General features: G+C 34.6%; 1 protein-coding gene across 4 annotated transcripts in view; it reads left to right on the plus strand.

Moving 5' to 3' along the window:
- LOC138308473 (protein tyrosine phosphatase type IVA 2-like) overlaps positions 1–14,638 on the plus strand; it is a 52,912-nt gene that overhangs the window by 17,627 nt on the left and 20,647 nt on the right. For 2 of the 4 annotated variants that reach the window (XM_069249456.1, XM_069249458.1), the window contains exons 2-3: positions 11,084–12,499; positions 13,253–13,345. In XM_069249456.1, coding sequence (XP_069105557.1) covers positions 12,386–12,499; positions 13,253–13,345 — 207 coding nt within the window. In that variant the 5' untranslated portion in view covers positions 11,084–12,385. Of the gene's footprint in view, positions 1–2,895; positions 3,267–8,690; positions 9,034–11,083; positions 12,500–13,252; positions 13,346–14,638 lie in introns of those variants that run through there. The other 2 variants (XM_069249459.1, XM_069249457.1) reach the window with 2 other exon arrangements.

Genomic DNA, 14,638 nt, shown 5'->3' on the forward strand with positions numbered 1-14,638 from the left:
TATAGCACTGACTCTTTTGTTTGATTGCATGTGCAGAGGTCTGAAGAATTGTGTAAATTATCACAGTATTGACTCCTGAATATTTAAATAGTTGTCAATTATAACCATTTAGTTAAAAACAAAGTAAATTTTGTTGTTTATTTTAGTTCATTTAACTGTGATGTCACTTGTCAAAATTCACCAACAGCAATTTATAACTCAAGTGGTCAAATGAATTGTGAAAATGAGCAGTAGTAAATGAGAATAAAAAAAATGACTGTTTTAGATTGTAAAAAAAACCCTAATTGATTTTAGATTGTAAATGGTGATGAAAACTTTTTGATAAATGATAAATATAACAGTATAGGGTAAGGGCATTGTGTTTAAGGTTTAAAATAAATTAGGACACCAATCTCTGTTCCCCAGAGGCAGTATTTTCAAGTATAAACTTCTCCATAAGGACTGTTAACTTTTAAATAACTTGGGTTAACCACAAGAGTATATACTAAAGTGCATAGCTCAGCAATAATTGATCATCAGACCCATATACATGTAGTATATATTATCAATATGTATCTATAATTGATATTGTACATTAAAACATTATATAGAATGTTTGGTGTATTCCTAGCTGTGTTTCTATATACATACACATGCATATAGATGAGATGGAATGTTGTTCTAGAGATAAAGAAAACAAATATAGATGTGTGTGAAAAAAGATGTGGTGAGATTAATGTATGCTGATCGTGACCAGTAAGCCATCATCATTGTGTACTGAGGTGTCGCCCTGTGTTGTCAGCATTCTTCTGATGATTTGGTGCGTAGATGCAGACTTTCTAAGTCTCAAATGGACTGGAATGAAATGTTACCCAGCAGTCCTGGACCGAATTATTTCAGCGAGTTGTTGTATCCGAAGAATTTGTGTAGGCGGTATGTGGTATCTGGTGTCCCCATATTACGGTCACAATATACACTGCTGTAAATAGACAACATGGAAAGCCCGACATATCTCTAATCCAACCAATTGAATGAACGTATTTTAAGTGACCTTAACCTTTGACCTGAATTGTTCGTACCAGGTACAAGTTTTATGAATGACCAAGCCCTTCAGGTTATCAGGCCTAGGTTTTAAGTGCAAATTTAACATCAGTGGAGTTTTAAATGTGAAGATCTCACATGGTGTACCCCGGCCTCCCAGTGAGAAGATCAGAACATTACAATACTGTGTTTGAACAATGATGCATTATCACTTCTTCGCCCCGCGCGACATTTAAAGTCTCTGTATGGAGAATTTTCTTTGTGACTGATTTGGCTTTTTTTCTTGAAATAGCATTCTTAGGTACGCTCGGAGAGCCTGTGCACATCAAAACAATGAAACCACTCCGCGATGAAAATTAAAAGTTGTTTTGTTCATTTCACGTAATATTTGATGGTATGGAAAAATAAAACCCCAATATTCAAAACCACAGACATTGAATTTGTAGATACTTATACACCATGGATGGAGAGTTTTAAGTGTTCAGTTGGGACTCTATAATATTTGTATTACTCCGAGAACACTGGTCTCCCGAAAATCACGAACAACGCCTTCTTCGCTGTCTTCCTCCGCGACAGACTTTCGGTGGTTTTTGGATTGTGTATGTTTATTTAAATTTTACGTAATTCATGCTAATGATCGATTATTGTAATCATATGTTAGGAAGGTAACTGCAAATAAAAGTTCTTATAACGCTTATAAAGTTTTTTGTGTTGGTTGTATTGACGAACTATATCTGAGATATTATTGCGCAGTAAAAGTTAATTGATCTGTCACTGGGAGTTCTGTCTTTTGTTTATCGACAACTGCGGTATATTGAAAGGGAAAAAGTACCAAATCTATCAACTTAAACTTACAAAATATAATGATAATATAGATCTATTTATGTACGAGCAACTTAAAGTGACAAATGAACTTATATTTCCGTTTAATGTACGGTAGCCTTATGAAGACTTGCTAAAGTCCGATGTATTGCAGGAAGTTTTCTTGATGATAGCGTTCTTATGAATTCAAAAGAAATGTGACTGTTATAAGTAACCAAATAATGTACCCTTTACTTGACAAACGTATATGATCATGTTTTATTATATGTCAAAATTGGGCAAAAGCAATACTCGCGAGAAATGTTCTGCACGATAATATCTCGCCAACCAGTTACTGTTAGGCTTATGTAGACTTGCTAAAGTCCGATACATTACATGAAGTTTTCTTGATGTTAACGGCTAGCGTTCTTGTGAATTTAAAAGAAATCCGAGTGATATACGTAATGAAATAATTTATCTTTTATTTGGCAAAAGTATCTGGCCATGATTTATTAGTCAAAAGTCGTCAAAGCAACCCATGTTAGTTTTCTAAAAAGGAAACCAAAACATATCCGGAAATGGTAATATATTCTTCAATGTTAAGTGGATATTAAGATACGAAAATGTTTACTTATTATTTTTTTTTTTGTCTTTGAAGAGACATTGATGAAATTGATAATTTAGCAATTAATAAAGAATTATAAAAAAATGATACTCAGATTCTGAACGGTTTCATTGGTGTTGAAATCGTTATTTCAAAAATAATTTAGAAATAAAATTTATTACAGTTATTTCAGGATAATAAGTTATTCAACATATTGTTCTTGAAAAACTTCAAATATCATAAAATAAATACGGTATATCGTAAATATTTTTTTTAAACTCCGAAATTCAACACTGCACACTTAATTATGTATAGTTTACTAAATTTCATATTTAAATGGAAAAAAAAAAAAAACTCTCTATTCCTTTCTTTGAGTCCTTCATTCACAGCATCTATGAGTGGCCTTGGCACTTTGATTTTCTTAATACTTTCGGTTCAGTCGGCACAAGTAGCCAGTTGATGATTTTGGTGCAGACGTCTTTGGCTATTCCATTGTTTTGTCAATAGTCTCTTGGTTGAATGCAAATCATGAACGTGGCAGCCACTGCCTAAATGAAAAGACAGCTGAAAAGTGCTTGTGCATGTGTGTAACTTTCTCGGAAATGGTGACGGCTTGTGGTGATGTCTTGGTGACCTTGTAAGTTTGAACTTGGTCAGTCTAGATTTCCTGAGAAAATTTCAGCAGAATGGATCTGACTGTAACATTGCATGTTTTGTGTTTAGTGATGAATGTGTCCTGCATACAGGGATATCTATGAGTCTGTGTGTGACTGCGTGCTGCTCGGAATTATGTATGCAGGTTTGCTTCGGACATTGACCTTACAGTGCCACGACCTTCAAGGTACAAGTCTCTAATCAATACATTCATTGTATCCGTTAATCTTCGTCCTCTACAGATCACAGACTGGCTGCTGATATATATCTGCTGTCCACCATTATTTACCTTATTGTACCAATGTCAACTAAAGTTGACACAATTTACCTTCCCCTTTCCCTTTTCTTGACCATTAGTTGAAGCAATTTTGCTACCATCGTCCCTCAGTTGTTGCCTATATTTATATATAATTTGTTTATCAACTTGAAAGTGTTCATATACTTTGGGAAAACAATATGAAAAAACAATATGATGTCATGGTTATAATGATTCCAAAAAAAGAAAGGGGAAAAAAAACCCACCAAAAAATGAAGAGATAAATAACTGAAAAGTATTTATGTTATATAGATTGGCTTGGTTGAAATTTCTAGAATGGCATTTCAAGAATTCAACCACCGAATTGCACTATTTCAATTACCTATAATAAATCTCCATGCTTATATATCATAATTTAAATTTTTTTTTGCATTTGCGCTAAAATAAAAATAAGTACATTTACAGTACATCTTAAAGTAAATTCTGATATAATACATTGGTAAGAAGTAGGTATCAGATATATCTTTTGTGTAAGCGATATCAATTCATCTTAACCAATGTAGTTTACGGTCTGCCAGTACTACTTGTTTACCATAGATAGTCAATAATTATTCTATGTACAGTGGTATTGGTATGGTGTTGGTGGTCGGTACCAGTTGGCACCAGATCCCCCCCCTAGTCTCCCCGAACACCCCGACACACGAGACCTTACAACTACTGATTGTCTCAGGCCATTTGTTATGACGAGGTGACAAGTCGCTGATTAGTTTTGGTAAATCTAGATGTATTTTACAGGTATATGTTTGTTGACTTATTGTATTCATTGTCGGATGTGTGCCTATTGTGTCGAATCAGTCGCTGATTTACAATAGCTGTATGGAATGACAATGCACCATGTAAGGTATCTCCTATTTCATACTATGCATGTTTGTATATAGTAACTTATGTCTATATTTGCAAAGAAAAAAAATATAAAGCTTCAAATATCAATTTTCTCATAAAAGAAGAATGAATGTCGGGCAGTGAGACATAGTGTCCAAGTATTAGGCTGCATCGATGTTCTTGATAGTTTATATGGGGTGGGAAAACTGGTGAAAAAACACAATTTGAATGGTTTTTGAGGGCACAAACTATGCAATTGTCTTTTGTTGATTATTTTCAACATATTGCATTCCCTATTTGTGTATTTTAAATCAATTATCTTCTAAAAATAACCTATATTTGTGTCACTTAGATTTTTATAGTAGTTTGCTATAATTATGATAATCTGATATTCTTCTACATACAGGTAACCGGTATACATGTACTATTATAACAAAAATTCCAAACAACTGAACAATTTCCCGTAGGAAAGCTTCATTGAATATAAAAAAGTTTCTTTATTGCTTCAAGTATTTCTTCAGAAGCAGTAATATGACCTAGTGTTAATGCTGTGTAATTTCTGACGATTTATGTCTAATTACTGACAAACTTTGCAATTATTATCTACTAAAGCCGAGGAAAGCAGTTATTTACATAGAGAATTATTTACTGAAGCATTACATTGTAAAATCAAGGTGCATTGATTGCATACTTGTCAGCTAAAATCACGCACAAAATTGGTGGTATGATTAGTTAGTGAATTAGTCACTGATCATGATGTTAAATTACAGTTTGTAATAGCTTGTCTCTAACATCAATATGGCTGTGCCAAGTGCTCGGTGGACTAATTAAGACTTTAGTAGAGAGAATCAAGGTTATCTAAGAAAAGAAACACATAGCGGAGATAGAACTATGCTATTTTTAATTAATTACCACAGTAGATCTAGAGGAAATCTATACTTGTTTCCAGAGGAGTGCTATGCCTGACCAGTTTTATCCATCAATGTGCTCTAATTACACAGTGACAATTAATTTACTGAAAAAAATTAGATGAAAAATCGCCAGGGTTATTGCAAATTTTAAAAGAAAATCTTAGGATGGTTAACTAGCTAGGATAACTAAGTAAACATTTTTCACTCCTGAACAGCTTTTCATGTGGAGAATGTTGATTTGGTGTTTAAGAGTATCTCGGGTATTTACATTTTGGCCGATAGAAAATAAATTCAGGATGCAGGAATGGTATATAATACCTGTTAAGTTTCCCACACTGGACAGGGGAGTCTCCTGAAATTCAATCAAAAGATTGATGTCTCCAGTTTAAAATATGTGTCACAGGCAGGTAATTATTTGTGAAAGGTCAGTGAACTGGAGATCTCCATGCAGTTTGTCACCTGACCCTAAAGACAGGTATAGAATAGGTTTATTAGTAGGAAAGGTATGGTTTATGCTGTCTGGTTTCATTGGAACAATTCTTGGGAAACTGGTTCAACCAACTACTTGTGCCAAAACTTTTTTCTGTGTGGATGGATATCGCATTGTGCTAGTTATGGGATGAGATTGGTAGTATGAGCGGGTCGTCCCTGCACTGTACAGCCTGTTGACAGTCGGCCAGCTCTGGTGGTGTGAGTTGTCTACAGACCCGTCCAATCAACAACTATGTCAAACACCAGTGGTAAATCTGCTACGTGTTGTTGGATATAATTTCTAGATGTACCCATGCTGGTTAGATTTGGGCGGGTTCTATTGTGTACATACCACACACATTGCTTTCTTGTTCTCGCTATGTGTAGGCCACTAAATATAACAATACCTGAGGTTTCACATTAAAGTCCTCGTAACGGTTGATAAAGTCGTCATCTATTGAAAAGGTGTGTTCTACGCTAAAAAAATCGTAACCACCTCCAAACAAAACTGTTCTTACTTGACAGTGAATTATAAAAGCCTTTCTATAAAGGACACCTGTCTATAAAGGACACTGTCTATAAAGGACACCTGTCTATAAAGGACACCTGTCATTAAGGACACTTGTCGATAAAGGACAGACTCATCAGCCTCATTTACTTCTTTTGGTGCTATTTTAAGTATAATTGACTTCTGTATAAAGGACACCTGTCTAAAAAGGACACATGTCATTAAGGACACTTGTCGATAAAGGACAGACTCATCAGCCTCATTTACTTCTTTTGGTGCTATTTTCTGTATAATTAACCTATGCAGGATACCTGTCAATAAAGGACATTTTGGTGTGTCCCTTTGCATTGGTGTCCTTATAGACAGGTTTGACTATACATGCTCACAGATAAGCTGACAACCTGTCACTATTTTATGTAAATCTTTTAAAATATGCAGCCATCACTAAAGTTGACAATTTAATGTAAATCGAGGTCACAGAAAGGGTGAAAAAACAACTGGACATGTGAACTTGATCTGTAACATGATAACCTTTGACCTAAACAGGATGATGACCTTTAACCTGTTCAGGATATACATGTACAGGTAAATTCCAGGCCAGAGATTTTCTGAGAAATGTTGACAGACTTATTAGGATTCAGGCTTCAAGTTTGCATTGTGCATATCTCTGTTGTTATTAGCAGGTCTTCCAATTCTTTATTTGAATGGTAAGGTGGAATCCGACCCATTCATTATGGCCTTGGTATTCCTTCAGGTGTGAACACTTTATTGAAAATGTCTTCATTTTGGCTTTTCAATATTGAATATATACACACACATGGTATATATGCACACCAGGATACAAAAGGGACAAAGGGAAAAATGTCTTTAATAGACAGGTGTCCTATTTACAGAGGTTAATTTAGTTAAGTTGGTAGGAAATTGCTTATAAGGTAAATGCATCCTTTACATTTATAGACAGGTGTGCTTTATATAGGTAATATACTGTACCTATTGTCATTTTGTGTGGCTGTGGCTAATTAAATACATGTAGGTGACAGTTAAATAATTTCTTATATTTCTGTTCTTACTGTGTTACAGAAGGCTTGAATATAATAAAATGTCTCAGAAATGGAAAAAAAAAAGAAGAAAAAAGCATTAGGATGTTTACTGGAATATTTTTCAGAATTTTCTAATAATCGTAAAATAAATTTCCTAAAGATGAACATGATTTGATAAGGCTTTAATGATAGCTTGATCAGGAATGCTGTGATATCCCCACCATATGTAACTGATCTATCCCCCCTCCAAACAACCTGATGATATTTACAGTTACCCTCTACATAACAACCATCATGTTTGTAGGTTAATGAAGGTGAACTTGTGCCATGGTAACATTGCTACTGTATACACAACAATACATTCATGTTTTTGTTTGTCAGGTACTGTAATCATTGTTGTTGATGTACACATGTTTAGATCCTCGTGTGTAAGACAAAAGTCTATAGCAAAACATGTTTTGTTTTTCGTCTCTCCAACATATGTAGGCCAACTGAACTCATCACTACCGTATCTATTTAAGAATAAACCCTTGTCCACTATCATGTGGGGTATATACCTGGTACTATTTTGTATATTAAAGTTCTCGGGGAATGGAAATCTCTTCCAAATATCAAGATTTCAATGTAACCAATGAGAAAGACAATAAACATACATGTATGTAAACATGGATTGTAATTTGATTTCAAATTAAGCAGTATTTCAATAGAACCAATTTCAAATTCAGTGAGTCCCACTGTAGTTGGTTATCTTGTGATCATGGATATGTGTAGTGATTTGTTTATCATGCGTTCGTGAGTGTAACATGTTTGTTTTTTTAGCAAAATGATGTCAAGGGCAGATAACTCTTGTTAATTTCATCTCTTGTGCCGGACGGCAGTGGCCGAGTGGATTAGAGATGTCGTGCAAGTGACACTGCAGGGAAAGAGGGAAAGTGTACATGATGTTCACTATGCTTGTACTTCAAAAACTGGTTTAGAAATCATAATTGATTTATTTCAAAGAAATAATTCATATCATTGGTTGATGTAATCTGCTGAATGACTGCAGCCAAACTTAATTATATATATAACTGTTGAATGTCATTTTTAATGGCCTTTTGCTTTTATATGTACTGTAACAAAACTGAAGGGTCCCAATATAAGATAGATCTATTAATTATTGACGATGATAATCTAATTATTGTAGAGAATTCTTACATACTATTTAGGACGATAAACTAATTATTGTAGAGAAATATATTGTTCTAAAAATAGATCAATGTCCATTCACCAGATATTGACCAATCATAGAGGAGGTTGTTGTTATTTATAGATCTATAATGTAATCTGTGTGAATTATTTTTTAGTTTAATTTTCCTGGTTTATCTGACTGTGATAGACACATGTTGTAAATGTGTAACATGTTGTAGGGGTGATTCTCCACAGTAATACACAGCAGGGCAAGTTGTGTGTGTGTATATATACAGTACCTAGCTCTAGCTGTCAATCTCGTGTGGTAAATATATACAGTTGTCAATCTCGTGTGGTAAATATATACAGGTACACATGTGTGTACGTAGGTAGTGCAGAGATATATAGACAGTCCTACGCAGTTTCCCCACAACATAGTTCACAGTGGAAGCTACAAGTTGTGACTATAAATCGTGGAGAAAACTGGCCCGCTATTAAGACAGTACCTGTTTGATTTACCTGTGATATACCTGTGATTTGATAGCTGTTCACATCTTTACCACCCCGTGACACGCCAGTATAACTTCCTATGTGTGTGGATTCGTATCGGACTGTCGCTAGACGTCCACAGTTGTTTTACGACTCAGATATTCATGGATGTTCGTTTCCACGGTTCAGTCACGCAAGTAACGGACGAGTAACCTGACCAATGTGAGGTGCGATCATGTGTTTCTCAGTATGAACGGAATTTCTCCTCAAAACATATCTCAAATATTTTGTTATCAGATTACATAGTCATACTAACGTGGCAGTTCTTGTGATAGTCATACAATCTGGTTAGCTTATTTCATCATTGAAACCAGCAGTTAATTATGTAATAAGTATGATTTGATACAATACGGTTTCTCCGGATCCTCAAAACATATCAGAAATATTTTGTTTGATCTAATCAGATATTATTGTATCGTCATACTAACGTACCAGTTCATGTGATAGTCATACAACTTTGATTATTTCCATCCCAAAGAAAACTTCTGAACTTGATTCTTTGTTCAATGAAAGGTAGTATATATGGTATTTTTATTAATTAAGTACATCTTAATGGTCATTTTATTTAGTATATTTTATAACAATTCATTTGACTCTTTGATGAAATATGGTTTGATTTTCATTGAAAGCTGAAATATGCTAACTCATCGTTAACTCAAAGTTGTTGACGTCATTCCATTAGTCTGCTCGATCATTTGAAGTTACATGATATAATATAGTTGGTTGTAAATTAAAGAAGTTAAATTAATGACTCCGCTAATTAATCAAAATTATGTTCATTTGCAATCACAGAAAAATATTTCTTTCATTAAAATGGGTAATGAAATAAAGATATTCAAAATCAAATTCTATGAATGAATATCTTTCATAATGTTAAAAAATCGAAAATTATCAAAAAAAAAACAAAAAAAAACAAAAGATGTTTCATGAAAGGTAATTTAGAAAAGTGCAGGGTTATAATCACACCAGACAAAAAGGACCTCAATGCTTCTTTAGTTTGTATGTCAATGAAAAAATGTAACATTTTCAATGTTATGAAGTGTAAATTGACCCTACAACATTTAGATCTATATTCTAATATACCCATTATTATTGATATTTAATTACCTTTAGTTGATATCCCAGTTGATAAAAATCATTTCTCAGTTAGGTGTTTAATTTACCATTAGGCCTGTTTTACTGCTCCAGTGCCTCAGCTATGTGAGAACTGTGGTGAATTTCCCTGAAGAATTCACATTATTATGGTATTCTCCATAAAACTGTGTAGGGGATTCCCCCTCTGACTAGCTACAAATGATATGTAAGGCCAAACAAAAAATAATATTCGCTTCCTGTTACAACATGAACTTTGTGTAAATACTTAGTGTTTTTATTTGTAGTGAATTTTCCTGAAGAACACATTTCATTTGATATTGTATTTACCATAAAACTGTGGGGGATTCCCTTCTGACTTAAGCTACGATTGAGATATGTACGGCCAAACAAAAAATTATATTCGCTTCCTGTTACAACTTTAAATATTATACCTAGTGTTTACAGAGAGCACTAAATTGCCAATAATGGTGAGTAATCTGAAGTTAGAACTTGTTTTATTACGCACATTGACCTCTGCTTTCATATCTGACCATTTAAAAAAAATATGAAAATTAGAACTGAAAAAATATACCAGTAAAAAAAAAAAAAAAAAAAAAAATTAATTGTAAAATTATCATGTACATGTATAGGAAATTGTAATACACATATATAATATATAGAAGAATAGAAGTAGTTTCTCCGGGTAGCTCTGGGCCTGGCACCATAAAACTTTCTCAGACACATTTTTTTTCAGTCAAGTCTGTGTTAAATCATACACGTGAGTAAAAAATCTGGCTGAGAATAGTTTTATGGTGCCAGGGCCTGGTATATTCACACACAGCTATAATGAGTACAATGTCCGTCAATCTGTCTGTTTGTTTGTTCGTAAACACAACAGTTGACCGACTCCTCCAAGTATAAGTTCACCTGTTTTATTAATAGAACTATACTACTTAAAAGCTGATAAATTATGATATTAATATGGTAGTAATTTTCTTAATTGGTGTTTGATAATATGAAACAACAAGCATCTTGGTTGAATAAAAATGATATATTTTACCAATTTAAAACAAATTTTGAGTGACATATTGACGACATTTTGCCATTACTTTATTGTAACACTCCGTTTTTCTGTTGTTTCAGTTTTTTGGTGAATTGGGTCACACATTTATGGAGTTCGTGACGAACAGTGGAGATTACTGCCAGGCACAACACGCACTGTAAAGCGTGTATATTCCTCTTCTCCTCTCTATCATCGCCTTTGTCATCGTCTTTGTCATCGCCTTTCTTATCATCGTCTGGTTGCTGTCCTCATCGAATCCACCCTTCCTAGTGTGGAGACGAGCTCGTCCACGGTCCGTGCGATCACCTGTTGTTTCATCGTACTTTTTGCGTCGTGTTATTGTCCGTCACCTTTGCCAAAGCAAGCTGTGCCTGTCTTGCTGTTTCTGAGTGTAATTGGCGTGAGTGTCTGAACCAGCCAATAAACTAACGGTGCTTGTGTTTACCTCCAGTGAGATTTACCTCCCCTGAGATTTTGTTGGTAACGTCGTCGTGTAACGTAAACATTAAAATACATGTCAACTCCTATGGGCTGTTACATAACAAGTGATCAAATATACTTTTTACTTCCAAATTGGCATTGACTAAAGATATACCTGAGAAAAAATAGTCCCCCATTTCGTGAAAAAAAAACAGAATCCAACGCCGTAGAGATATAACAATTCGGCGGATTAGATGGGGTAAATTACGGAAAATTGTGTCTAGTTTCTAAAAAACTACAGACATACTTTGTGAATTTAACAAATTTATTCGTGAGTTGGATGTGTCAAGATAACAACAGGATTGACATCGCCCACACGTCTTTCATCACTTAGTCTAGGTGGAGTTGTCGCGTTTTCTTTTGTTTGTACCTCAGAGTTCATCCTGTTCACTTGAGTGTTTGATTGTTGTTCCATGAGCAAGATATATATATTCTATATTAATGTTGTGTTCTAGTTAAAAACTGATATATATACCATAGGTGGTGCATTGATATTCAAATAGTTAAGAATATAGATATATTTTTCTCTGCTTTATACCAATGTATATTGTGTTCAAATTTTAGGAAATCTGGATTTATTTTTTTCGTGAATCGTGGATATTTATTTCAAGACTTGTTTTTAATGTGGATGCCTTTCACGAAATCAACGCTTGCAGAATTGAATTAATGCACGTCTTTGTTTGATGGTGTGATATATATAGTATGATTCGGGATCCATAATTTGACGGATAAATTACAGAGTTCCGATGTGCTACTTTCCGTAAAGTGTGAAGTTACTGTAAAAGTTTTCAACTGCGGGACATCAGAGTCTCCAGTTATCTTGAGGAAAAAGGGATTTATTAAAGGAAACCAAAGCTTTCCTTTGATCTGGACTAATTGATATTGAAGGAATTGTCTAGCTAATGTCTGCTAACATGAAGGCGAGACGACCAGACCCGGCTGAAATTGAGTATAAGAATATGAGGTTTCTGATCATGGATAGGCCGACTGATGCTACCATGGATAAATTTATAGAAGTAAGCATATATGTTCTGTTCAGGGCGGGTATTTAAATGTAGTACTTACAGACAAAATATCCTAAGGCCAATATATTTTACCTGCAAAAAGCTTGACCTGAAGTTCACCTGAAAATGATCAGACATGAGAGGTCAGTTTCACTTGAAGAAAATTAAATGTCAATTTTAGGTGAATTTCAGGTCAAATTGATCTGAGAAAATCTTAATTGCAGTCAAACTTTCCACCTGAAATTCATGCCAATTTATATAGGTCATGTTTGGATGTTTTTCAACTGTAATTGACCTGAAAAGTTTGTTTCATTTAAATAAACTCTTTTTCAGGTAAAAGTGATCTGAAGTAGACTAAATTTAACATTATTCATAATTTGATTACCTGAAGACATTATCCTGTGTATACAATTCACAATTGCCTCTTGTTTTCCATGGGGTGTTGCAATTGTTAATTGGTCACGTTTGATCTCTGTTAATGACGTGGGTTATCTATACTATGATTACTCTGTATTTGGAGTTATCTGCCCTTATAGATATATTTATGTTGACGCCATGTTATTGGAGCGTTACTTTTCGGAGAAAACAAGCTAGCACAACTTGATACTTTTAAGAGATATTGATGTTAATTACGCTTGCAAAATAAGGATATTGATGTTAATTACGCTTGCAAAATAAGGATGTCACAATTCACAATCAAGAGAGGTAACTCTGTAATACGTCGTATCAGAATGATATAATTAATAACGACTTGAATGTTTTCAGGAACTCCAGAAGCGTGGTGCTAAAGATGTGGTGCGGGTGTGCGAGCCCACCTACAAAACAGAAAAACTGGACACCCAGGGCATACGTGTCTTGGTAAGTACGCATGTACCAAGTCTCGTAAACTTAGGGACACATGTACCGAGTCTCTTCATTAAAGTCAGGTACCTGGTACACATGTTCAGAGTTTCGTCAATAAAGTCAGGTACACATGTACAGTCTGGTCAATAAAGTCAGGTACACATGTACAGTCTGGTCAATAAAGTCAGGTACACATGTACAGTCTCATCAATAAAGTCAGGTACACATGTACAGTCTCGTCAATAAAGTCAGGTACACATGTACTGAGTCTCGTCAATAAAGTCAGGTACACATGTACAGTCTGGTCAATAAAGTCAGGTACACATGTACAGTCTGGTCAATAAAGTCAGGTACACATGTACAGTCTCGTCAATAAAGTCAGGTACACATGTACTGAGTCTCGTCAATAAAGTCATGTACACATGTACTGAGTCTCGTCAATAAAGTCATGTACACATGTACAGTCTCGTCAATAAAGTCAGATACACATGTACAGTCTCGTCAATTAAGTCAGGTACACATGTACAGTCTCGTCAATATAGTCAGGTACACATGTACTGAGTCTCGTCAATCAAGTCAGGTACACATGTAGAGTCTCGTCAATAAAGTCAGGTACACATGTACAGTCTCGTCAATAAAGTCAGGTACACATGTACAGTCTCGTCAATAAAGTCAGGTACACATGTACAGTCTCGTCAATAAAGTACATACTAGTCCGTCTTAACAGGATAAGTGATCCATGAATTCCGACTGATTATGAAATGGAGATAATTATAAGGTCAAGAGTATGAAAACCTGACCATCCATGACCAGTTAGTCAACTATAAATTTATATCTTAGCTTAGATAAAAGAAAAGGGCAAGAGTTTCTCTATCACATAGCGACACCACACTAACATATCGCAGCCTCCCAAAGTATACATTTACACATCGCAGCACATTACATGCAAGGGAGGCCATCCTGATATGACTAGTTGTCAGCAGGACATTTAAACTTATTAAACAAACCGTTGTCTAGTAAAGTTCGTTTGGTGTTTAAATTCAACATATTTGGTACTGAATTATTCAATTTGTTTGTTTGAGTTTTACGGCTCATCGACAACTAAGGTCATTTAGGGCCAAATTCAAATTCAAATACAGGTAAAGTAGAAACAAAGACGTCTCAATCACTAAACTAAATTGTTGTGAAAAAGTGAAACATGAAATTATGTCAACAAAAACATGGCTTTTACTGTACTTTGATCATGATTTGGGGGAAAAAATGGCCATGGAGAATTTTAGCCCTAAATCTGGCCCTGGACTTAATTAA

Source organism: Argopecten irradians, chromosome 15, assembly GCF_041381155.1.
Source record: "Argopecten irradians isolate NY chromosome 15, Ai_NY, whole genome shotgun sequence".
Taxonomy (NCBI): domain Eukaryota; kingdom Metazoa; phylum Mollusca; class Bivalvia; order Pectinida; family Pectinidae; genus Argopecten; species Argopecten irradians.